This window comes from Rana temporaria, chromosome 8 (genome assembly GCF_905171775.1).
Source record: "Rana temporaria chromosome 8, aRanTem1.1, whole genome shotgun sequence".
In the NCBI taxonomy this organism is placed as follows: domain Eukaryota; kingdom Metazoa; phylum Chordata; class Amphibia; order Anura; family Ranidae; genus Rana; species Rana temporaria.
Window position 1 is genome coordinate 27114539 of NC_053496.1, and position 26977 is coordinate 27141515.

Consider the following 26977-nt stretch of genomic DNA (forward strand, 5'->3'; position numbering starts at 1 on the left):
GAAGTTTAGGAGCAATTGGGCATTTTTTTCAACTGCTCTAGAACTCTCCTCTATGTTATCCTATCAGTGCAGTACATGTACACAGGGTCGTTTATAGTTGTTTCTAGGCAGTTGCGTTTAGAGGCTTTTTTTGGAAAGCAAAAAAATGAGTTCAGACGCCGAGTTTAGAGGCATTTCAAGAGCCAAACGATTTTACCGTTTAGCCGCGTTTCATTTACAGGAGTTTTTCATTTTTTTTTAAAATGCAAATGCGGAAAAACACAGCTAAACGCAGCATGTAAATGTGGCAAAACAGACGTTTTGAAATGTGGGTTACTATTTGTCAAGTTAACCACTTAAGACCCGGACCTTTAGGCAGCTAAAGGACCCGGCCAGGTTTTGCGATTCAGGACTGCGTTGCTTTAACAGACAATTGCGCGGTCGTGCGACGTGGCTCCAAAACAAAATTGGCATCCTTTTTTCCCACAAATAGAGCTTTCTTTTGGTGGTATTTAATCGCCTCTGCGTTTTTTATTTTTTGCGCTATAAACAAAAATAGAGCGACAATTTTGAAAAAAATTCAATATTTTTTACTTTTTGCTATAATATCCCCCAAAAATATATATAATTTTTTTCCCCTCAGTTTAGACAGATACGTATTCTTCTACCTCTTTTTGGTAAAAAAAATCGCACTAAACGTTTATCGGTTGGTTTGCGCAAAATTTATAGCGTTAACAAAATAGGGAATAGTTTTATTGCATTTTTTTTTTTTTTACTACTAATGGCGGTGATCAGCAATTTTTTTCGTGACTGCGACATTATGGCGGACACTTCGGACAATTTTGACACATTTTTGGGACCATTGTCATTTTCACAGCAAAAAATGCATTTAAAATGCATTGTTTACTGTGAAAATGACAATTGCCGTTTGGGAGTTAACCACAAGGGGGCGCTGAAGGGGTTATGTATGACCTAATATGTGTTTCTAACTGTAGGGGGTGTGGCTGTAGGTGTGACGTCATCGATTGTGTATCCCTATAAAAGGGATCACACGATCGATGACGGAGCCACAGTGAAGAACAGGGAAGCTGTGTTTACACACAGCTGTCCCCGTTCTTCAGCTCCGGGGACCGATCATGGGACTCCAGCGGCGATTGGGTCCGCGGGTTCCGCGGTCCCGGAGCTTTGGACCGGGTCACGGGCACGCGCGCGCCCGCGACCCACGGCTGGACAAAAGCACAGCACGTACCTGTACGTGCCTGTGCCCAGCCGTGCCATTCTGCCGACGTAAATGTGCAGGAGGCGGTCCTTAAGTGGTTAAATCATTCAGGAGAGGTTGTAAAAATGTCCCATGTAGATTAAGCCTTAGAGCAGAGACTACAAGTGTCAAGTGATGACAAATAATGAGCCAGAGTGAAAGAACACATTCCTGACACGCCTTTAGACAAACATGTTCCTCCCTGCTGTACTGATCAGTTGTTGAAACTGTACAGAGTACTGTTTCAGAGGTCGCAGTTTGGGCACCCCATCCTCTTAGATTGAGTTTGTTAGGCTCCATGCACACTGGGCTCAAAAAAAAGTCTGTGCTCTTGGGAGTAAAATACACTCACATAGAGCATTTTTTGTACAAAGTCTTGACGAGTTTAGGAGAGTTTTACCTTTTTTCTGCCAGTATTATCCAATCAGAAACACGAACCAGAAGTATTTTTTTCCTGCCTCTAAACGTTGAGCTCAATATATGGCTCTAATCGTCCTAATGTGCATGGACACATAGGATAACATTGAGCTGCTTCTACAGGCAGAACACAAAACTCCTGTAGCTTTTTTTTTTATGCCCGTGTGCATGGAGCCTTATGCCATGTACACACAATCGGTTCATCCGATAGAAACAAACCAATGGATTTTTTCATCAGATATTCGATGAAGCTGACTTTCATCAGTCTTGCCTACACACCATCAGTTAAAAATCAGATCGTGTCCAACGCAGTGACGTAAAACACGACGACGTGCAGAGAAAAATGAAGTTCAATGCTTCTGAGCATGCGTGGATTTTTGACCGATGGATTTCCCCATAGACGGTTGTATTTTTTTTCACGGATGGGGAAAAAAAAACAATGGGGCCCACACACGATCGGTTCGTCCGATGAAAACAGTCCATCGCACCGTTTTCATCAGACGAACCGATCGTTCGTCTGATGAAACAGGGCATTAGGGGTTGCAATAGGTCATTAGGGGTTGCAATAGGTATACAGAATCTGTTCCATTTCTATTATCAGTACTGGCATATAGCCCCATCAGATATCAACTGCCTACAAGTACAAGGGTCGAGTTTCTGCTTTATACATTTTATTCCATAAATATTGTTTATTGCTTATTGCTTATATAGCGTAGAATCACCCGTAGGTATCGAAACGCTTCCAGAGATTAACAATTCACAACAAAACCGAGTGTTACAGGCATAAATTAACATAGTGACAATATAAAATATGTACCACAATTGTACCACAATTAAAATCAACTAATAAAACAACAATACATAAAACCAAAACAGTACAAAAACCATAGAAATCACATAATACCAGAGGAGAGACAACACACAATTCCCCACACAAACAGATCTAACAGTGCTTCCCTCTAGAATGACCCTAACCTCACTCTTCCTATCAATCTGCCTCTGCCCACAAATAGGTTTTTAGATCCCTCCTGAATGTGGGTAGGTCAGGACTCTGTCTAAGACTTAGGGGAAGTAGATTCCATTCTCTCGGGCCAAGGACAGAAAAAGCCTTGCCCCCCCATTTTTTCAGCCGACTCTTTGGCTGTTCCAAACGGAATTGGCAGCTCCATCTAAGGGAGCGGCCAGTAACATGTCTATTCAATTTCTCACATAGATAGGCGGGTCCTAGCCCGTGAAACGCTTTAAAAACAAGTGTTAGAATTTTAAAACGCACCCTCTGACCAACTGGCAGCCAATGCAGGGCAGCCTGATGTCTCGCGGTGGGGCAGTGGCCTCTGAGATTTAATGCAAGCCTTACCGCCTGATTCTGGACTTTTTGAAGTCTCCTAATCTGGACTTGAGGCAGTCCAGCCAGGAGACCATTACAATAGTCCAGATGTGGAAGGACCAGAGCGCGCACTACCAAGATCCTTTCCAGGTCTGACAGAAAAGGCAAAATGCGGTAAAGAAGCCGCATCTTAAAAGGGCAGGTCTTGACAACCTGACCGACATAGGGGATTAACGTCAAGTCGCTATCAATTAGGACCCCTAGTGTCCCCACCGTGTCGGCCGTCCGCGGGCACACCCCTGCCCCAAATATCTTGCCTCGTAATCCCTCATCAAGACTTTTCTCTATGGAGTTGCCTATATAAATCCCCAAATATAACCTCCTTTGTCACCTTGTCCCCAAAACATGACAAGGAGATCACCCTACATTGTCTAGATGTGGTCAGGGTCCATCTGAAAGCCACAGCATCTGTCTTTAGGTCCTATCTGTGGGCCATCATCCTGCTTTCCATTCCACCACTGCCAGGTGGATCAAGCAACCAATTTTCAGGTCATACACCCTTAAGGACAGATTCCTTCCTTTCCCAATAGGAGTTCATTCCACCAGGACTTTTGATGTCTCTTGGGCTTTTCAGCATACAGCATCTGCATCGCAGATTTGCATGCTCACAACTGAGTTAATGTTCGGGTCTCACAAGAAGCTTCATGCTGCCATCTGAGCATTTTATTAGAGTTCTTTAATGTTTTCTTGTGCACCTGTTGGCAGTTCTGTGTGCTATGTTGTTGACCACCCTTCAGTTTATTGCTTGGGTACGTCCCATTGTCTAAGAATACAAGTCCTATGTACTGTACTTTATGATGATGTGGTAATATGAATTTTGATTTACCAGTAACTTCCTTATTTTAGAATACACTATTGCCCCCCCCTGTGTCTTGATCATTCTTTTTTGATTGCTAAATCAGTGGAATCTTGGAATGGGGGGGGGCTTATTTTGTGATGTCTAGTGCTGGCCATAGCATGTTTTTTTCCCAGAGAAAAATCAAGGTAGCTGTATATAATCCATGGTCTAATATTACAAACTCTGTGTCCTGTACTGTACCACAAGATAGGAAATGTACACAGAATTAAAAATTCCTATTTTAAAACAATGCGGGAAATATTGGCAGAAGGGCTTGTGGTAAACCACAAGATAGATTCAAGTGACACCAAACTCAGGTTGCACTCGCATTGTATAAATTCATAAAAGCATTACTAGTGCTCTGGTATCTGTAGAGATCGGCAGGGCAGTGGCCAAGTAGAGCAGTGTGATACTTAGAAGCAGCTGGGCTGTATATGCAGAGCATGTGGTGGAAGTGTGGCTGGAGATCATAGAACCGGTGCAGGAAGCGGTGATAAGTGGGTACAACATGATCCACAAAGGAAAGGGGAAATGGCGAGGAGCACCGGGGCTTTGTGACACCCAGATTTTTTAAATAGTCATACACAGTAATGAATATATAAAACAAACATTTATTGAAAAAGCTAAAATTTCACCTCTATCAGAGGTAAAATACAAAAAGCAATAAACATGTACAAGGTAATCCAAATTGATACTCTATTATGCGTTTTGGCAAGCGGCCCAATGTGTTTCGACCAGTGTGGTCTTCTTCAGGACATTGCCCTTGGATAGTACAATGGGGGATTCTCTAAAGTAAACACACACAATAAGTATGCTACATAGCAAATGTACATGTACAAACATCTAGAGGAAACAGCATATACCATAACAAGAATGCATATAGACTTACATAGCTGATAAAATGCACACACTGCAAATTGATTGGTGATGCCAGAGATCATTCGGAGTGGAGGTGGAGCATAGGAAGATCGCAAAATGGAAGACAAGCGCACGATAACCGGGACCTTCGGCTGAAACCAGCGTAGAGCGCACCGTTGGCCTCGAAGCAAGAGCAGAGCTAGAGATACTTGAGTATAACAGGATGGGAAGGGGGTGTGTTTACGCATTTTGGGGGACATGCACCTTCATCAAACCTCTGTGTTTAAACACAGTAAGAAGTGATTTAATTAAAAAATTACAGGGCCATTAAGTAGTGAAGGTTTATAGATTGTATTTGAAGAACAAGGATTTTGTTTAGTGTCACTTTAAGGGGATTATTTTTTCTTTCAACTATTTTGTCCCTTGAAAAGTTGTATGTCCTTTTTTGACAAAACCTTTTTGTTCGTTAATAAAACTATACTCCTAGGGGTCTATAATAATATAATAATATTATTTTTTTCACATAATATTCACATTTTAAAGATTTACAGATTTACACACAAGATAATTATATTTCTAACTGAATTCAATTGGAAAATGTGCAAATCCTGGGTGAAAGTAGTGAGAATCTTGTGTGAGGACATTTATAAATAGATTTCCTAATGCTATTACGACTCTGAGAGAGTTGAGGCTTCAGTGTTTAGCACTTTGGGTTCAATGTGAGATCATACCCACCAGTGATAGTTATCCTGCATAGTGGGCCAAGGTGTCAGAACATTACATAGCATCACGTAAAGTTTGGATACATTGACAAAGCTTTAACTGTACTTCCCATTGTGAAGAATTATAAAAGAATTACGTTCTCATAAGATCATTTCATTATAACATGCAAAACTTGCTATACATTTCCAAACTTTCAGATTTGTGCATGCCTCTAATGTAAACGTTTCTACTATCTTTGCACCTAACGACACCTCACACTTGGTCTATTTGTTATTTTTGCATTGAGCATTTCCAGATTCAATCAATGACGATTAAATAGTGTCAGAACCTGTACTCACCGAGACCGAGATGCTGAGGGCGGCTCACCTTTGCGACCCTGTGCAGACCACTCCCTGGAGTTGGGACAGAGGAGGGAAGGCACAAGGAGGCACCGGTGACGGGAGCTGGCAGGCAGACTTGGTGCAGCTGACAGAAGCAGGGCAGGTGCAGAAGACTGTAGACAAGCGTTGGTCAGGCAGGCACTGGTAGGTAAGTCTGGTAGGGTCCACAGGAGATGAAGGCAAATCCGAGTCACAGGCCGAGGGTCAAGGGCAGGAGAGTTCAGAGGGAGTCCATGAGAGCAAGCCAAGGTCAAGGGGCAGGAGACAACAGCAATCCAGGTAACGTTAGCCAAAGGGTCAGAGGTTCCAGGTGAGAGGAGAGTCGTCAGGAATTCCGGGTCAAAACAGGCAGGTACGGCAACAGGTAAACACATAGGAGCTGAAGACAAGCCAGCAACTTGTTCAGGGGATGAGGCCAGTTTAAATAGGAGAGCCAGTCCTCTGATTGGCCACAGAGCTGTCACGTGCACGGCCGTGCGCGCGTCCACGCACACGGCGCGCCGCTGTACCGCGCATGCGCGCGCACATATTGCGCCCGGACGTGCGCCCGTGCCCAGTCGCCCCGCGCATGCGCGGGAACTCAATGGAGCCGGGAATGGAGCCCTGACAAATAGTAAATTTCCCAGAATAGAAAATGTTGGCTTCCTATAGTCGGTTTTATTTTTCCAACTAGGTTTTAGGATTCCTCATGGAGAGTCCCATGGTCTATGCCAGAGCTTCTCATAAATATATTAAAAGGATGCATTCATTTCACAAGCTCATAAAATAAGGACTCTGGAATTGGCTGATGTACTAAAGCATTTGAGAATCTTCACGCAATAAATTTGTGAAAATCTTCTAGTTTGCTTATTTCATCTGCATGTGATCTGATAGTGAAGTGGATTTTTACACAATTTATTATGTGAAGATTCTCAACTCAACTTTCTCTAAATTATGTCCCATGGAAACTTGTGACATCGCCCTTTTTAGAACATTAAATTAAAATTCTAGGTTAATCAGATTAGAACTCTGGGGTTATTTTTAGGTCATTCTCAACACTAGATTTATATGAGAGTGTTAAGAAAATAATATTAATACATATTTTTTGTGCTCTTTTAACACTGGGAGCCAAAAAGTGGCAAATATTTTATTTTCTTAATTCTTAAAGTGGACCTTCATCCCCTGGATGCTTTGGGCATCATTGCTCTCCTTCTCTTCTTCAAATTCTAAAACAATCTTTTTCTTTTGTTGACTTTTTTTTTGTCTGCTCAGACCCCCTCCCTTCCCTATCCAAGGCCACCATCACTGCTCTGAAGCCTCCTTGGATATGTACATCCTAGGATACTTTATTTTCCATGTACAGCAGCCAGAGGAGAATGGGCCTGGTGTGCTTCACAGGAGGTAGGGCTGCCTGAACCAGGAAGAGGTACCTGGTACCTGACAATGTCAGGAACAAAAATGCTGCCATGGAACAGGGCATGTGGCAGTGGCACTGCGGATCACAGCAGGACAACACCAGATCAGATGGGAAGGTGTGTAAATTGAGGACAACCCTGGATATCAGGTGAGGGGGAAATTTGGTTTCTCTTTATATAAAGGTATGCGCCATGATCCTCTATGCAGACCTCAGAGGCTGCATGCCCTACCAATGGCTAACTAGAATTAACTTCCTTTTTAATTTTGAAAGAAACATCACCTGCTGAATCTGCCAGTGAGTAGTAGCTGGTTCATGCAACCTGTAATGTCCAAATGAAGGGACAATTTACACACTTTTATACAAAGGTGAGACACCAATTTAGAAAATAAATATTGCTCCTCTCAAATCAGTTGCTAAGGCAGTCAGCCCAACTGACAGTATGGCTCCCTTTTACACACTGGAGATCAAAAGTCCATCTGTATTGCTGCATAGCTTAAACGTGTGTTTGGTTACATCTGTTTGTCAATACTACGACTGCACCATTGTAGCATCTGGTGCATGCTACAATGGTGAAGTTGTAGTATTGACAAACGGATGTAACTAAACACACTGATTGGATATGTTCAGCTTCATACAGTATCTCATCCCTAATTTTCCCATCCACCTCCTGATTTGCTTATGTCCAGCCACAAGGAGAGTCACAATACGAGCCTTAAAAAGTTTAGAATAGAAGCCAACATGCATTTTATCCATATTTCAGTAATTGAGTTAGTTGGATGCTTTTTGTCCTTCCCAATTTATCCAAAAGGTTTGAATGTGTTGCCTTATCTAACTAACTGCTTCTGGCTGAAACTGATACCCAGAAATAAAGACAAACTGTAACTATGCAAAGTGACCTCAATTTACACTCAGGGCAGAGTTTTACATAATGTGAGCAACTAACAAAATAAGAGCAAGCACTGTTCTCTGCGGCTGTTTAGCATATGAGTTATCGTGATTCTGTTACCCTGAAGGAATATGTCTATTTCTGTGTATTTTGCTAATATTCTGGGCTCTGTACATCATTAATTAACTGAACCTAGGTACCTTCAGTCAGAAAATAGACTGCATACAAAAAACAGTTCATGAGAAGTGGGTCAGGAGTTTTATTTGTGAAGATGGTAGAAATATAGGTGTATTGGGTTAAGTACCTGTGCTGTACATTATTAGCACATGTGAATTCACAGAAGAACTCCATGACTATATCATGACAGTGATGAAGCCAAATATATTTAATTCTAATATCCATGTACTGTAGTTTGTTACAGCAGCTAGATAAAGCTTCCCATCTGAAGGGAAGGTGGAAAGAGATTATGGACACGGACAGACTCTGTTGCCATTGCTTTTCCCAGTCTTTGTGATGTAGGAGCACTGAACTTTATGGAGGCACGTTATAACATGGTGGCGGGTAGTTTGCAGTCTTAAAGGGAAGTTTTAGCGGCGCTTTACCGTCATTTAAGAAGCACTTTTCGGCCCCTAGTATGGCACTTTTAACCCCCGTTACTAGCTGAACAATGGTTTTAAATCGCCCTTGTTGTGGCGCTGCCAAATCGCTTTGCCAGCGATTTGGCAGCGATTTGGCACATAAACCCGATACGTTATGCCCGCACAGTTTTACGCCCAGATACGAGAATCTGGGCCTATAACTTTTGCACAAACCAATCAATAAACGCTTATTGCGATTTTTTAACCAAAAATATGTAGAAGAATACGCATCGGCCTAAACCAAGGAAAACATTTTTTTATATATATTTTTGGGGGGATAATAATTATAGCAAAAAGTTAAAAATATTTAATTTTTTCAAAATTGTCGCTCTATTTTTGTTTATAGCGCAAAAAATTAAAACCGCAGAGGTGATCAAATACCACCAAAAGAAAGCTCTATTTGTGGGGAAAAAAGGAGGCCAATTTTGTTTGGGAGCCACGTCGCACGACCGCGCAATTGTCAGTTAAAGCGACGCAGTGCCGAATCGCAAAAAGGGGCCAGGTCCTTAACCTGCATAATGGTCCGGGGCTTAAGTGGATAAATGTGAGTTTCTTTCTACTTTTAATAAAGAGAATTCGTATACTGGTATACACTGTGTGGAGTTTTCTGCTTTTATCTCTGGCATTAAAACATATGGACGTATGATTGAGGAATTCCCCTGAATGCACCTTTTATGATGAGTGGAGCTTACCTAACCATATGAGGATTTTTTTTCAGAAGATCCCTATGGGCCTTTTTGGTTGATGTGCATTCAGATTTTCTGTAACTACAAGGTCATTGCTATCTGGTAAGCCTGCATGATGTTACCTGGTGGAGGATCTCTCAGCCTCCTTTCAAGATACCCTCATCTCCTAATCATGTATGTGGGTGGATGTGGTCACCTTTGGACATTTATGTTTATTTCACATTTGGACTTTACATATGAGTATTCACTTATATTTGAATACAACATTTGTTTTCGTGGGTTTATTTGATTTTATTTGAATTCTATTTATTTACAGTGTTGGAAATTGCGCAGTATGTCTTCTCTGCATTTTGTATGACTATGTTAATATCTCATGGTGTGTTTGTAGCTTTTTCCATCCAAAATTATTTTCTTTTGCACACCTAAGCACAGTTTCCGATCCTAATAGCAATGTTACAAATGTGTGTTAAAGGCCAATTTCAGCAAACGTAAAAATTCCTTCTTGCAGTGGAGCTGTGCACATATTGCAAGGGTTAGCTACTCTTTTAGCTCTAGAGAGCTTTGAAAAGATTATTTTCTTACTCGATTCTCCACACTGCTAAACTTGTCCCCTCAGTGGAGTGTTACTCCTTTATCCCTTGATAATGTTCTTTTGAACAAAACTAGTTGGAAGGAGCTACAGCTTTATCACATCCGCTGGGGTGTCTGCATGCGATTGTTCTATATGCAATTTTACTTATGCCTTCTTGTAAGTAGTTTTAACCTTCATTAAAAAGCTTGGATTATTTATTACTACACTTTGAGTTCCTCCTTTGTCTCTCCCGTTTGCCTAGCCCACTGTTGAACTTCCTGATTGTATGGTAACCCATCCTGGAATCTTGGCTCCTGATATCCATCCATCCCATATGGATACTGTAATAAAGTGCAGCCAGAGCTGAAAATAGCATTGGTAAAAAAATAATGCAATAGTGGGCACTTTACAAATAAACGTGTTCTGTGTAGAAATTAGATAAAAGGCCTCTTTAAACACATGAACATGACAGGTAGAGGACTAAATAAATACGTACATATAGCTATAATTCCACAGGAAGACAGGCATCATGGTTTACACAGGAACCTTTTGATGATGTTCTGCCTTAGAACATAAAGGTTGAGATGCCACTTGAACGTTAATGATTGTCAAGGAGCCAGAACTCTGTGGATATCCAACAAGCATAGTTTGTGTTCAGAAGGTAGGGAGACTTTGTAATTGATGAGAGGCGAGGAAGAGATTAGCACCTAGTCTGGTGTTTGAGATCATCCATGTTTCTGATTTCACAACTCACACTCTTTCCCACATTGTACTGTGCAGTAAACAAGTTCTTGTCTTCCAGCTCACTTAGGAGACTGGCGCCTATCATCTTTACACTCTGAGAAAAGAACCATCAGGAGCGACACGTCCATTAGGGGTGCCCGGGCGCCGCCCCCTCTCTCCAGGCAACCCCTTATATGCATTGGTAAGATTCAGGCATAGCCTGAATCTATCCATGGCCGCCACGGCCACCCCTCTATAATGAATATTCGCTGTTGCAACACTGATCCTCCTGGCCAATCGGGAAGCGGGTCTGATACCTGTCACCTGATTGGCTAAAAGGACAGGTGATCCTATAGGACGCCTAGGAGGGGAGGAGACGCACAGCGGAAGCAAGAAGGAGAAGAGCCGCTGGCCAATGCCTGGATGCCTGATCCCCACCAATGCCTGGATGATCAATCCCCTCCGCCACTCATTGGATGCCCGATCCCTGCCGCGCAGCGGATCCCTGATCCCCACTGATGCCTGGATGCCCAATCCCCTCTGCCACTCCTTGGATGCCCGATCCCTGCCGCGCCTCGGATCCCTGATCCACGCCGCTGCTCCTCGGATGCCCAACGCCTTGATGGGGTAAGTGCCGTAGGGAGGGGTTCGGCTGTGTGCCGTCCCCCGAAACAAAAAAACACCAGCCACCACTGAGAGCCATCCCTGAGATTGAATGTGCCAGGAATCCTCCTGCCATGATGAAATATTTAAGACATTCATAATGAGGTTTTTGGTCATCTGACAGTCCATAATTATTAAAATCCGTAACAAAAATGCTACACTTGTGGCTGGCATGGGGGGGAGAAGCAGTGGATCAAAGAGCAGATTTTTGTGGGCTGCACAAAAATCAGCTTTTTGATCCACTGCTTCCCCCCCCCCCCCCCATGCGGATGGACTAAGTCCATGCACACAGAATATACTGTCCTTTAAAACAATCAACTGAGCTTCATGGCATGAGCAAAATGCACACCTATCAAGTGAAAAATACAGCTTAATGTATTCCACATTTAAATAATTTGCACATAGAATTGCAATTCAGAACTTAAGATGTCATCTTATCAAGTAATAATTCTTCAGTAATCAGACCTTAAATCTTTAACTACCTGAACTGCCTCTAAATAGAATCACTTATCATAATTGCACCCTTCTGCTTCATTGTGATCCAAAAAAATGAAAAATAGATCCCACCTGTATAGTAGAAATCGCGTAACTCTTGTGATTAAGTACAGCACCTCTGATTACAGTGAGATTTTATTAAGTGCCAGCGCTGCAGGATGAGCGACGAGTAGTATTTAATACAGCTGTCAGTATGAAATGTTTTTTTTATGTGTTCTTATCTCTGAGCAACACACAACTTTGCATTTACTGATTCATCTGCCAATCCGGATTAGTACATTGAAGGGTTTTCTTGGTTACTTTTAGATTTATTCAATTCTCTCTTGAACCCCTCAATATTGAACAGATAAAGTCGCTTTGTGAAGTTAGATATAGTGTTTCACGCTGTCATTTGCTGTAACAGAGACCTCTTTCCATTTGTCCTGTGCATCATTGGGTGGGAAACTCAGAGCGGTATTGCTACAGAGTTCTTAGACAACAACTAAACAGAATCGGTACTGAAAGGTAGTGCACAGTCACGCAAAAAAAAGAAGAAAAGAAAACTGCCTCGGGGAGGAATAACAGCTCTTTAAAATTTCTGACCAGCTACAGTCAGAGCATTTTTTTTAAATTGAAGAAGTTTGTCAGAAAAGTTTTAATGGTTTATGTACAAAGGAAGCATCCTGTTGAGGCCAGGAGTAGGCATGGGCAGCGAGGAACTGCAAACCAAGGCTAAGTGAGCTGAAAAAGCCAGTGTACTAGCAGCTGTCAAAGCGTAACCAGGTGAATTAGCATTTTTGCTGCTGGCATTATTTGTATTTGGCTGGAGAAGAACCCCTGCATTGGGCAACTCGTTTATTTTGGACTTTTTCTTTATTTTTGCCTTTTAGTAAAAGTGGGCAACCAGGCACCAAGATAAAGTATGGACTGAAGTGAACTCACTTGAAAAATACATCAACCACTAAAGCTAGGCATCCAGACCAGATCACACACACCTTACAACCAATTTACTATAGCACACCTGATAACAACTGAAGGCTACAGACTTTAAACAGCCCTCAAATCTATTATGAAAGTTGTTATGCTGAGGGTATATGTACAGAAAAATCTGTAAGGTGAACTTACACAGGACACCCTCCCCCCCCCCCCCCCACCAAGTCCCACTGACCTTGAGTGCGGTGATCACCCGCACTGACATATCCGATCGTCAACTCACCGGTTCGGGGCTTAGAAATCCCCACAACCCAATCTTCAAAGCGTACCTCGCCAGGATTCTCCAGCACCCGGGTTCACTTACTCAGAGACCTCCAGACTTCCTGAACCCACTACCAGCCTCAGTCTTCTCAGCCTCCCTCTTGGTCTCCCAAGCCCATGTAACTGTCCCGATTTTCTCAGTGCTTTGGCAAAAAATCTGCCACACCAGGGATGTAGTCTTTAAAGGCACCACCAGCTCTGCTGACAGGAGTCTGTCTCTCTCCACACGGCAGCCCCTGCAATGCCATTGCCAACTCCCTCTCCTACTCCTCCTGCAACTCTCACCAGATCATCAAAATAAGGACTGTGTGAACCTAGGCACACACCCTGCTGGTCTTTCAAACAATCAAGATGTATTCCCTCCCAATGCACTTTGAAATCTCCAAACTATGAAGTCCCATCCAGAAATACCAAACACCAAGAAGTCTGCAAAAGCGGTTTCCTCCTCTCAAAGTTACCACTCTGTAGTCCTGCACTCAGCAAAATGTGCAAACCCCATGTCTGTTTCCCTACCATTTCCACAGTGACAGAGCCTCACTCTGTCACAGTGGTTAGAAGACCATAGGGCTCATCTACACTGAAAATTTTAATCTTTTGCTACTGATAGAAATAACCATTTGCTTGCAGTCCACTCTTTAGGCTAGAGCTACACAGGAGACTTTTAGTAAATCAGTTGTGCTACTGTGATCTCTAGTCATTAACTGCTAGATGTAACAAATGATCACTAAACATGTAATAAAAGAAATGGCTCTCTGTAGAATAAGGGTTATAAAACTGCCCTTCTAGCTTTAGGCACGGTTCACACTGGAACCGGCTATGGATTGCACAGAAACACTGTGCGCGCCTGTTCTCCATTTCAGGGATGAACCAAGTCTGAATCTTTGCCTGAATTGGCCCCTAAAACTGAGCCAAAGTGCGCTCCACAGCCGCTTCGGAGATATGTGAACCGGCTCCATAGAGAGCCGGTCAAATTCTCCTGCTCTGCAAATTGGATGTGGAGAAACCCACATCTACTTCGCATAGGTGTGAACCCAGTTCAAAGTTTTAGATGCTTACGTCTTCAGGCCTAAAAGTATCTGTGACAGTCAGGGCCTCATTTTGTGATACCTGTGGAACCCAATGTAACAACCATGTGCTGGGATTCCCTTTTTAATTCAGAATCATTTTTCATTTCTGTTTAATTTCCTTTTTTGGGGGGCCTCAACCTAACTTTTATGACCATGTGTAAATAAGCCTAAAGCTGGATTCATAATTTGTAGGAACACATTTTTTTACCACTCATTAATGCCACACATAAATGGGCAATCTGTTAATGTGCCATTTGTTTTGAATGGGCCAATATTTTGAATGGCCCATACACATATACAAGGCCCATACACACGATCGCATTTTCTGACGGGAACTGTGTGATGACAGGCTTTTGTTGGAAAATCCGACCGTTTGTATGCTCCATCGGACAATTTTTGTCATATTTTCCGACAAAAAATGTTGGATAGCATGCTTTAAAACAAATGTGTGATGTCGGATTATCCGATCATGTCCGTCGGAAAAAAATCCAAAGTACAAACATGCATGCTCGGAAGCAATGTTAACCATAAGACAGCATTTGCAGAAGTTGCCCAAAGGGTGGCGCGAAAGAGCTGAAAAAACGTGTAGTTTCATGCTTGTTGGACGACAATTCTTTGCCGTTTGTATGCAAGAAAAGTTGACGGCCAACTACCTTCGGACAAAAGTCTTACGCTTTGTCTGCAGAAAATCCGATCGTGTGTACCAGGCTTAATATACCTCAATGCACTGGGAAACATCGGTAAGCTAAAAAACAAAAATGGTTTCTGTCAGAATTTTAATACATTGCAGTGTGTTGAGAGCCAGTTCAAAATGAATGGGCTGCCGTAACACATAATTTATGTGCGTGCAGTAAAGCACCAGAGAAGTGTAAAGGGTTCTAATATGAGATGACTATTTCTGCTGATGTTTTACGAAAGGTGTGCCTAATAGCTATAAAAAAAAAGCTGCTTCTTTGCTGTTGCTACCTATAGGTGCAGGTCTACTGTGACCACCTGTAAATCTGACCTTGGTGGCAGTAACTACCTGAACGCAAAGTTGATCTTTGCTCAGATTTTTAAAGGGCTTAGACCTGTGGCTCTCCTCTGTCAAGTAAAGTGAATATGTGCATTGTCCATACTAGGAAAATTACCAGGATCACCTAAAGAGCAATCTGCAATTCTCCTGCTGGTGCCACGATCCTTGCAATAACACTCACTGGGCTAGATTCAAGTAGCCCGCCGTAAGTTTGTGCGGGGGTAGCGTTTGTTATTTACGCTACGCCGCCGCAACTTACACGGGCAAGTGCAGTATTCACAAAGCACTTGCTCCGTAAGTTGCGGCGGTGTTGCGTAAATGGGGTGGTGACCCGACGTGATTGAAGTTTTTCCCGAACGGCGCATGCGCCGTCCGTGGAATTTCCCAGTGTTCATTGCTCCAAAGTATGCCGCAAGGACGTCATTGGTTTCGACGTGAACGTAAATTATGTCCAGCCCTATTCGCGAACAACTTACGCAAACAACGTAAAAAATTTAAAATTCAACGCAGGAACGACGTCCATACCTAACATTGCGTATGCCTCATAATAGCAGGAGCAACCTTACGCCGAAAAAGCCTAACGTAAACGACGTAAAAAAATAGCGCCGGGCGTACGTAAATTTGTGAATCGGCGTATCTAGGTCATTTGCATATTCTACGCCAAAAACGACGGAAGTGCCACCTAGCGGCCAGCGGAAATATGCACCCCAAAATACGACGGTGTAAGAGACTTACGCCAGTCGGATTTTAGGCTAATGTCGGCATATCTTGCTTTCTGAATACAGAAAGAAGATACGCCGGCGCAGCTTTGAATTTACGCGGCGTATCTATAGATACGCCGGCGTAATTCAATGCTGAATCTAGCCCACTGTTTTTATGTGTGCCGTTTATATCGGGAAACCAGTGATAACATTCTGATAATAGGCAGCCAAAGCAGCTGAGAGAAAACTAAATAAAAAACAGGCTGTATAAAAGGCATAAAGTTGTTATTAATGGCAGAAAGTGGAAATTTTAAAATAAAAATGGTCCCTAATTGTTTTATTTAACTGCGGAACAAAAAAGAAAAAAACTTTCCAAATCTGAAAATATAACTGAATATATTTAATTTTCCACTTACATTAAACACGGAATTTGTGATACACGCAAATTGTGTCTCATGAATTATTCAGATGGTCCATGTCTATTTTTTCTCTTTTAGATAACTTATTCAAACCAAAGGAAAGAGCTATTTCGGAAAGAGAAATGCAGCAAAGATCAAGAAGGTAGGAGACATCTTGACACCCCATCCAAGAATCAAATGAGTGTGCTCAGAGCGAAATTACACTGGCACTCCGCTTCTTGTAGAGTTCCTTAAAAAGTTACTGCTTCCTTATAGATGTCATCCCTCTTTTTATTTGATTACCAGAGCAAACCTCAATTTCATACTCTACATAAGGAGATTATCAGAATTCTTGATCAGTTTCTTTAGAGATGTTTCTGTCACATTGAGGTGTGCGACGTATAATATAAAAGAAATCAAACAGCTGCCCATTTTACTTCTCTCAATCTCTTATTGACAGATAGAACATGACTTTCAGAAGGACTAGGCAGGACTGCAGTTTCTGGTCATTCATTCTGTGCAAATCTTTTCTTCCAGATCACAAATTATTACATGCAGTACTAATTTTCAGCTGGAATCTGGTGGAACTCAGTTCCACCACCTTTGGCTCAGGTCTTCTGCTCCCTGCTCACCACTATCACTTGTAAACACATGTTTCGACTTATGTGTTTAAAAAGTGACAGTGGGACTCCCAACGATATGTTCCCCTGAGTGGTTCCCACTGAATGCAGAATGGGGACAAGGGAGATGCAGGTGCCCAGGGTGCAGTGGAGATGCCTACACCCCTACTGGATGATCTCCCTGTAGATCTCACCTACAGTGTGCGAGAGGTACTAGAGTCGGCTGGGTGCTTCAGCCTAATACAGCAACAAAAGTACGACACATGGAAGTTGGTGGTGCTTTTAATGATGGGGGAAAGATGGGGCATTGGAGGGGGGTTGCATGTAGAGGTCAGAGCTGAGAGAGGGATGAAAGTGAGATGTGGAAGAAGGCTGAACGCTGTAATCTGCAGGCAGTGCACCCCTGACCTCTACACTATGTACATAGTGCACCACCAAACTCTGCACTCTGTGTGTAAACCCCCCAACTCTGCACTTGATACCTAAAGGAGCACTAAATACTAGGAGCGCATTAAGATCCTCCAACTGTTAGTAAAATCGAGCTCCTGCACCTAATTTCTGAGAAAAAAAATGACATGTAACAAAAAACATACATACTCACCTCAATGCTGCAGCATAAGTATGATGCTGCAACTGGCCCACGTCAGCTCTAAGACTGAGAACTATGTGATCATATGACTGTTGAATGCTTACTTCTTCCCTCTGTTACTTCAGCAGTGACTTGAGTGCCAGGCTGGAGGGGGAGGGGGGGGGGGGGACAGCCTCACACTGAGAGCTGAAGCCTGCTGTTAATCAGACTAATTGTTGGGATCCTTCCAGTGCCTGGAGCAGCCTGTGAGATCAGCTGACAGCAGGCTTTAGCCTACTGTTGGCTGATTCCAGGTCACAGGAGAGCAAAACTAAGTGCACACCTGTGACCCTGAAGAGAAGTATGGACAAAAAAAAATCATTGGCCATAATCCTCTTTAAAGGAGAAGTACTTCCAAAGCTCATTTGGCTGTACTTCTCCTGTGACCTGTTTTCAGCAGACAGCAAGCTGAATCCCACTGTCAGCTGATGTCATAGAGCCAGTCCAGGCTGATGAAAGATTGTGACCATATGGTTGGGATCCACCCAGGATCCCAACCAGCACCTTGACCAGCACCCAGCTCAGCCTCTCAATGAGCTGCTGAGACCCTGAGCCAGCTGCCCCACCCCTCCAAGGCCCAGTTCGAGGGGAGGCAGAGCAGAGAGCCAATGACTAAAAGTCACCAGCTTTCTGCTCAGGGAGCACTGAGAACTGAGTGATCAGCGGTCTTTGATTGCTCAGTTTTCAGTCTTAGAGCTGGAGGGGGGAAGATGCAGCATCGGACCAATGCTGCATCCACCTAGGTAAGTAGGATTTAAAAAATGATTTAATCATTTAAAAGTGATTTAAAAAAGAAGAAAAACTCAAACTTCTCTTTTAAGTATGGTCTTGTTAATGAATGACTGCAGAGGTGTATAATGCTAATGCATTAGCCTAAAGCTACATGGGCGATCTTTGGTACAGTAACTGAATTGTGGCTAAACAGAAGTAACTTGTTTAACTTAAAGAACAAATATCTTTTAGAATGTAATTTTCTTGTATGATCCCAAAATATTCCAATTGTATGGGATTGTAACTAAATGCTAATAGTTTAACTTACAGCATAGAAAGCAGTTTGTTTGATCTGTTCAGGGATTTATCACTACCGTTCGCCAACAATTGCAGCATTCTGATTAAGCTATTATAAAACATCCAAATGGCTATAGAATTTGTAGTGTGCATAATTAGACTGCAGAGAGACTGATGTGTGTGGGTGAATCGATATCTCTACAGGAATTGCAGGTTCAAGAATAAGTATTCCACAGCATCACGTTACCAGCAACCTGAGGATTTTAAATGGCAGGGGTGGGGGGGAAGGAGGGCTGAGGACCCTCCCCCAAATCAAAATTCATATTCAGCAATTTAATCGTTTGACTGAACAGTTAGGATTTAGATATAAAAAGAGAAGTAGGACCAAAGATTTTTTGGCCCTACCTCCCCCTGGACCGCAGAAGTGCACTTTGTTCTAAGGCTTATTGACATGCCATAAAATAGTTTAGCTAGCAGGTCAAGTGATAAACATTTTCAGTCCCTTGACCTAAAAATGTCCGGTTTTAAACTGCTAGAACCAAAGTCCACACACCCTTCATAAATTCTGATGAAATACAGCTATGTTAAAGTGTTACTAAACCCAGCAATATGATAATAGTTGTTTCTTGTAACCACGGGTTGCAGGAAATAAATTAGTTTGATTCCCCCAACAACACAGACTGTGTTGATGCAGAAATTCCTCCTGCCGGGACATTATCTTTTCCTGGCGGGGGGGGGGGGGGGCCATCTCCACCGGGAGAAGACAGTGATTATCGCTAGCAGCTATAGCATTGGCTATCGATAATCGCAAGATAATCTGCCAGGCTGGTTATACCCTAGTTGATCGATTGATCAACTTGGTACATTCAGCCTGCCCATTGAACCGGCCAAGATTCGATTCAAACCGTGTATGGCCGGCCTTAAAGGGGTTGTAAATTCAGATTTTTTTCTTATCTTATTGCATTCCACTCATTAAGATAAAGCCTTCTGTGTGCTGGAGCCCCCCTCAGCCCCCCTTACCCAAGTCCCATCTCTGTCCAGCGATGTCCACGAGTGTTTTGGTTGCTGAGACACAGCAGTATCAGCTTTGGCTCCCGCTGCTGTCAAAGTCAGTTAGCCAATCAGGAGAGAGAGGGGGTGGGGCTGAACCACAGCACCATGTCTGAATGGACACACAGAGCTGCAGCTTGTCTTGGGTGCCCCCATAGCAAGCTGCTTGCTGTGGGGGCACTCAACAGGTGGGAGGGGCAAGGAGCACAGAAGAGGGACTCGGGAAAATGAGGATCTGGGCTGCTCTATGCAAATCCACTACAACTAAACAGGTAAGTATAACATGTTTAATATTTTTATAGAAAAAAAAACAAGACTTTAATCACTTTAAGCTCAGCCCTGATGGTCTTTTAATCTACCTGTTTACTGCAACTGAGACTGAAAGGTCACGACTCAGGAGTGAAAGAAAGCACCTAGGAAAGGTGAGTTTGTCGATTTTGAAATTGCCTGTAAGACCTAGGTCTTCTACAGACCGCAGTAAATAAAATAAAACAAATCACCAATATACTATACAATGTAATCTGTTTTTTTTAGGCTAAAGTGTATTGCTTGTAGCTTTGTTACTGTACAAAAAAACTTTTAATACCTGCTGTGCAGCACATTGTTTTAGGAGTGTTTTCTTTTGTGGCTGTATAAAGTTGGTATAAGATGTAAAATTTTACAACAAAATTTAAAATGGAGCATAAAAAAAGTACATCAAAATTGCTGAAAGAACTTTTCATACTGAAGAGTCATTCATGTTGCTTGAAGTCAAGGAGTGTTTTGCTTTAGGTGTAGTAAAAACAGTTCTTCAAGGACACTTTTCACTGTGATAAAACTGCAGCCGACCGCCACTACTCTTTTGTAATCTGCAATTTGTAAATGTTAAGCCTCATACACACGATCGTTTTTTCCGAAGGGAATTGTGTGATGACAGGCTTTTGTCGGAAAATCTGACCGTTTGTACGCTCCATCGGACAATTGTTGTCGAATTTTCCGCCAACAAATGTGGGATAGCATGCTTTAAAATTTTCCGCCAACAATTGTGTTGTGTCGGATTATCCGATCGTGTGTACAGAAGTCTGGACAAAACTCCAAAGTACAAACACGCATGCTCAGGAGCAGGCTGTCATTTACCACCATCCATATGTGTGACTCTATAGTCACATGGGCTGATCAGATGTCAGGCCCCATACACACGTCCGAGGAACTCGACGGGCAAAACTCATCGTTTTGCTCGTCGAGTTCTGTGTGAAGCTGCCGAGGATCTTGGCGAGCCAACTTTCCTCATTGAACAACGAGGAAATAGAGAACATGTTCTCTATTTGGCTCGACGAGGAACTCGTCGGCTTCCTCGGCCGAAAGTGTACACACGGTCGGGTTTCTCGGCAGAATTCAGCTCCGATCGAGTTTCTGGCTGAATTCTGCCGAGAAACTCGGTCGTGTGTACGGGGCCTTTTAGGGAGGAAATGCTCAGCATAGAAACTCACTGAAAACTGAGCATGTGCAGAGTTGCCTCCACAGATGCAAAATCCAGAAGGAGAAGATAGAGAGCAGCTCGATTAACCAAGCTGAGTATGAACAGCTTGTAATACAGAGTTTATTGATATTTTTTATGATGTGGGCTTAGTGACGCTTTCAAAACATAGAATTTCCAAAATGTACCTCGATATAGTAAAGCATAAATAAAAAAAATATTTTCCTCTGTTTGTTTTTTACCCCAAAGCTTAGGCGTTTGTTGCAGGAAGAAAGTACAAATACTCCTGGATTTCTTTATCCAATATGTTTAAAAAAAAAATATGTCCCTTCGCTTTCCACTTCCCTTATAGATTGACGGGGTTGTTTTGACCTCAGAGAAGAACTGGTTGATTTTCTAGTTATATATTGCAGAAACAAGGTCCATTTTTCAAATCAACAGACACATTTTACCTGGAGTGACTTCTCTGTGATGTTATAGCCATGTCAAGCTAATAAGTCTGTGATAGGCTTGGGGGATCTGTGCACTGGCCATTTGTCTTCCTTCTGATATTTTTATGATCGGCTACACAGTCTTGTTTAAATCTTGTGCTAACCAGGCTGTACAAAGATGTTAAAACCTGTCTATGAATCAAGTACAGCTTAGGCTAACAATATGATATATTCTTACACAAGGGTGGCTTAAGAGTACACGTAAGGGTTAAGTTCTCTGAATATTCATTTTTACCACTCCAACTTGAGCACTTTCTTTCACTTACAGTATCTCACAAAAGTCAGTACACCCCTCACATTTTTGTAAATATTTTATTCTATCTTTTCATGTGACAACACTGAAGAAATGACACTTTGCTACAATGTAAAGTAGTGAGTGTACAGCTTGTATAACAGTGTAAATTTGCTGCCCCCTCAAAATTACTCAATGCACAGCCATTAATGTCTTAACCGCTGGCAACAAAAGAGAGTACACCCCTAAGTGAAAATGTCCAAATTGGGCCCAAAGTGTCAAATATTTCGTGTGGCCACCATTATTTTCCAGCACTTCCTTAACCCTATTGGGCATGGAGTTCACCAGAGCTTCACAGGTTGCCACTGGAGTCCTCTTCCACTCCTCCATGATGACATCACAGAGCTGGTGGATGTTAGTGACCTTGTGCTCCTCCACCTTCTGTTTGAGGATGCCCCACAGATGCTCAAGAGGGTTTAGGTCTGGGGACATGCTTGGCCAGTCCATCACCTTTACCCTCAGCTTCTTTATCAAGGCAGTGGTCGTCTTGGAGGTGTGTTTGGGGTCGTTATCATGTTGGAATACTGCCCTGTTGCCCAATCTCCGTCATCAGTGAAGAAGAAATATTAATTTATAACAAACTAGGAAACATTTTTTGTTTTTCATAATTTTCAATCTTTTTTCATTTGTTTAGCAAAAAAATAAAAAAGTACCACTAAAAGAAAGCTCTGTCTCGCAAAAACTATAAAAAAAATGTATATGGGTAAAGAGTTGTATAACCGTGCAATTGTCATTTATATGGCAACATTACTGAAATCTGAAAATTGGCTTGGGCAGGAAGGGGGTGAAAGTGCCCAGTATTGAAGTGGTTAAGAATTAAGCTGGGCAGGGCTTATAACACTGCTTGAAATAACACTACACATGAAGTTATAAATTCACTGGATTTCTGTCTGGATTAACAAGCGTTTTATGCACTAATTAAACAGATATAACAAAAGAGAGTATTTATTAAACCAAAAGGAAACAAATAAGGGAAGTTCAATGTTAGGGTTTTAATACACTTTAAGTCAATATTAAGCCTCGTACACACGATCGGACTTCAAACAAACTTTTCCTTGGATTTTTGTCCGAAGGGAGTTGGCCGGGCACACCCATAGCATACACACACAATCGGACTTTTCTGCAAACTTTTCTAAAACTTTCCCAAGATGTTTTTTTCTGCTCTTTACGCCACCCTTTGGTCAACTTCTGCTATTGTTGGTTTGATATTAACATTGGTTCTGGGCATGCGTATTTGTACTTTGGACAAAAGTCAGATGGATTCCTGTACACACGATTGGACTTTGCACCCAAAGTGTGTATGTGTATTGCACCCGTGTGTATGGGCCTTAAGAGGGGAGAGAAGTGACATTTTTTGAGGCTCCATGTAAACTAGGATCAAGGACCCAAAGTATTCCACAGGGAGACCAAGACTAACACCAATATTTCCAGGCACTTAAAAGCTTGCACTTCATCATCAGTATTGTTACCTTAGGCCAGGGGTAGGCAACCTGGGCCCTCTAGCTGTGGTGAGACTACAAATTCCATCATGCCTCTGCCTCTAGGAGTCATGCCTGTTATTGTCAGAGTCTTGTAATGTCTCATGAGACTTGTGGTTCCAAAACAGCTGGTGGGTCAGAGGATGCCTACCCCTGCCTTAGACATTTAGGCATTTAGACAAGGCAGGTTAATTTTAAATCCCCCTAAAAGTAAACCTATAATAAGACACAGTAGACATCTGTGTCTTGTTATATATGGTTATATCAACTGTAATAATCCATTAGGCTGACCTTCCCCTGAATTGACTAATGCCTGGTATTATCCTATTATCTCTGCAGTTGAATAGCTTTAACCATGAGCTCATATAATAATATTACATCATTTTCTGACCTGTTTCAGGATATATAACAGCTTGCCTGAAGTGAGAAAGAAAAAAGAGGAAGAAGAGAAAAGAGTGATAACCCAGAGTAACAGACACAGAGCCCAGATATTCAAAAAGGTAACTAATACAGGAGGCACTCTGGGGAAGGGGGGGGGGGGAATATATGGCTTTGTGTGTTAACTTTGTACTTTTTTTCTTTTTCTAGAAACTTCTGGATCAGATTCTGCATCGGAGTTCAGACTGATGAAAGAAATGTATTTAAGTGTAATTAGTTGCACAGTCTTGGTTAGCATATTACTCTAATGTAATTAAAGTGGATTTGTACTTCGCCTATACTAGGTAAATCAACATGTTCAGGGTGATAAGAGGTCAGTCCTTTCCTTCCCACACTCAACAGATGCCATAGTTTCACAAAATAAATAACCAGTAGTGAAAGTGCATCTAAACACAAAAAAATATCCACATTTTGCAGCTTATCAGTCCTTAGATGTGGTGGCTATATTCTGCAGGATTTTTTTCTTTATATTTTTCTCCTTTATTTTTGCAACTATCTAAAATAAAACAACTTAAATGGCATACTTAAGAGACCAAAACGGAACATTTAAGAGAAATTCTTTGGGTCCACAGATACTTTAGGGGAAGGGAAAACATGTGACACTTTCATTGCCTCCCCAATGTAGAGCTTGGTGTTTGAACTTTCACATAAATGCATTAAAAAAAAAGCCAAAACCCACACAGGAATTAAGGCTGGGTTCACACTGCTGTATGGTGCGGCTCACAGCAGGGATCTGGTGCATCCCTGTTCACCGTTTCAGGTCCAATTTCGCTCCCAATTTTTGACTGAAATCGGACCTAAAACGGACCAGAAGACACACAGGACTCCTGTGCATTTCGCTCCGCAGCCACTTACTGCGCAGATGTGTCAACCGGCTCCATAGAGAGCTGGTCACAATCTCCTGACAAGCAAATTGAATGCGGAAAAAAAAAACATATCCAGTTCGCAATAGTGTGAACTCAGCCTTAAAGTACATTGAGGTAAGTGTGAGAAAGGGAAGACGCTGCTGCTTAGGGTCCAGTATTGCTAAACCCAATACTTATACTAGTATGGTAAAACAACAGATCCACTTTAAGTTTTGCTTTGCACAAATACTGTTACCATACAGACCAAAGCCGATTACAGTTTTACTAATTTCTATCAATTTGCCAGAAGTTCTTTTACAGTGGTTTTATATTTGTCTACTTGTTCTGAAGGTTGAAAGGTAGTATTTTATAAAAAAAAAAAAAAGAGGCATTGTATACACATTATTTGTTAGCGATATAAAGTAGGTCTATTCTAGAAAGCATATACAGTAATTATTTAATTTTAACCAGTTTCTAAGAAAACAACAAATACCTAAAGCAGCAAAGGCCTAAATAAGACAATGGCTCCTTGCACATCCAGGGCAAAGTGAGTGTCACTGTTCCTCCCCCTATTGCAGACGTCACTAAACTTACCGACGTTAGCAACTTGGAGGTTCAGTGATGTCACTTCCTTGATTATGTAACAGTGTTCTAGCCTAGCAGCCATGTACAGCTCACATGCTCCCAATATCCAAAAGCCACAGACAGTTTCATTAGCTGCAACAGAAGAAGAAGTGAAGCACAGGCATGGAGAGTATAAAGGTGGTAGAGACAATTGGCCGAATTAATAATAAATAATAAGTGTCTGAGACAAGTTCTATCTCAACTGGTGCCTTTACACATAACAACCAGTTTGTTTCCATCTTAAAATTTTTCCCCACGCAATTTGAGACAAAATTTGTCCCAGACACTTATTAATTCATTAATTTCCCCCTAATGTCACTTTGTTCTGCATGGACAAGGCGACAGTGTATTTTTAAAGGATAAAAGTGTTATACAGATGAGTAAGTTAATATTAAAAGTAGTAATCAGGCCATGTATAGGAGCCCTGCAAGAAATACAAAATAGATTTCGCTGTTCTAGTGCCTTTTCACTAAACTGCTCTCATGGATAGAATGAATAGGATGCTTGTAATGTGAAATTTGAGAAATTCTCTCCAGCTCAAAAAACACTATTGAATACTTCCTTTATGGCTTGTCGCCTTCTATAAATTGAGATGTCTTTAATTACCCATGTCTCCTGCCCACAAATATGCTACACTGTACCACTTGTGGTAGCAAGACTAGCAGGACGGGAGCCCAATGACTGGTAAGGGTAAAGTTTTGTAGTCTCCCCCTACTCTGTCAAAAAGAAAGCCAACGAGGCAAGGGAGAAAGAGCCAGAAGCAGAACATATGCAGTCCATATTCAACTTTATTTGTGATCTTGTATCATAAAATATGTTTCTGGGGTGCAAAGGGTGCTTCTTTAACAAAAAGAAGCAATTGTATTTCTGCCTGTCATACTGCTATAAATTTGTCTTCACTTCCTGTTAGGTGAAACGTTGTCACAGTGGTCAAAACTGAAGCGAAATCTCTCTAAATAAGCACCAACAGCCCCAATAGGGTTTTTAAGATTTCCTTATTCTATCCACAACTAGAACAAATATATAGTGCTGGACTTATTACACATTAACAAATGGAAGGATTGTTACAGTTGTCATCTACTAACAAGTATACTGTATATGCAGAAATAGAGTCCAAAAGCAGGATAGAGCATCAGAAGACTATTTAAATCAGGACTTTTAAAGCAGAATAAAATTATTGATTTTTCAGCATTTAGTCATAAATCCTTATGCTTACAGTGTGGAATGCGTAAGTTTTTCTTCTGCTGTATGTGAAGAATACAACAAAGCTTCCTGGTGCTCTATCCTGCATGTGGACTCTTCATATATACAGAATATATAGCTTGGCAGATCTGGAATGTCGGTGAGCAGGCCTGGCAGCTGACCAGTCTCCTAATGGCAGTTGCAATTGTTTGTACTAAGGGTGGATTCACACTTGCCAATGCAACCTGACTGCAATTATATTTGAGAACCCCCAGTGCAGGTCCCTGCAATTAGCTGCAAGCAGCAGCCCCATTAAAAGACTGCCTGACTCCACTGATCACTCGCATGTGAATGGGCATGATTAGCTGTGAGAGCCAATAGCCTCTCATTGCTTTTAATGGGGCTGCTGCTCACAGCTAATTGTGGCAGTCAGGTGCATTCGCAAGTGTAAATGGAACTGAAAACAAACAGGCTAGTTGCACTGAAGTTGATAAATAGTCCAACTGTAGTACAACCAGCCTACCTATACATGGTTCAAATTTCAATCAGTCTA

General features: G+C 42.0%; 1 protein-coding gene across 1 annotated transcript in view; it reads left to right on the forward strand.

The window, feature by feature from the left end:
* Positions 1-24186, forward strand: part of C8H10orf90 (chromosome 8 C10orf90 homolog) — a 116042-nt gene extending 91856 nt beyond the window's left edge. Inside the window, exons 6-8 of the mRNA XM_040361427.1 lie at positions 16412-16475; positions 23736-23835; positions 23924-24186. Of these exons, the coding sequence (XP_040217361.1) occupies positions 16412-16475; positions 23736-23835; positions 23924-23962 (203 nt within the window). The 3' untranslated portion in view covers positions 23963-24186. The remainder of the gene's footprint in view (positions 1-16411; positions 16476-23735; positions 23836-23923) is intronic.
* The last annotated feature ends 2791 nt before the right edge of the window (positions 24187-26977 follow it).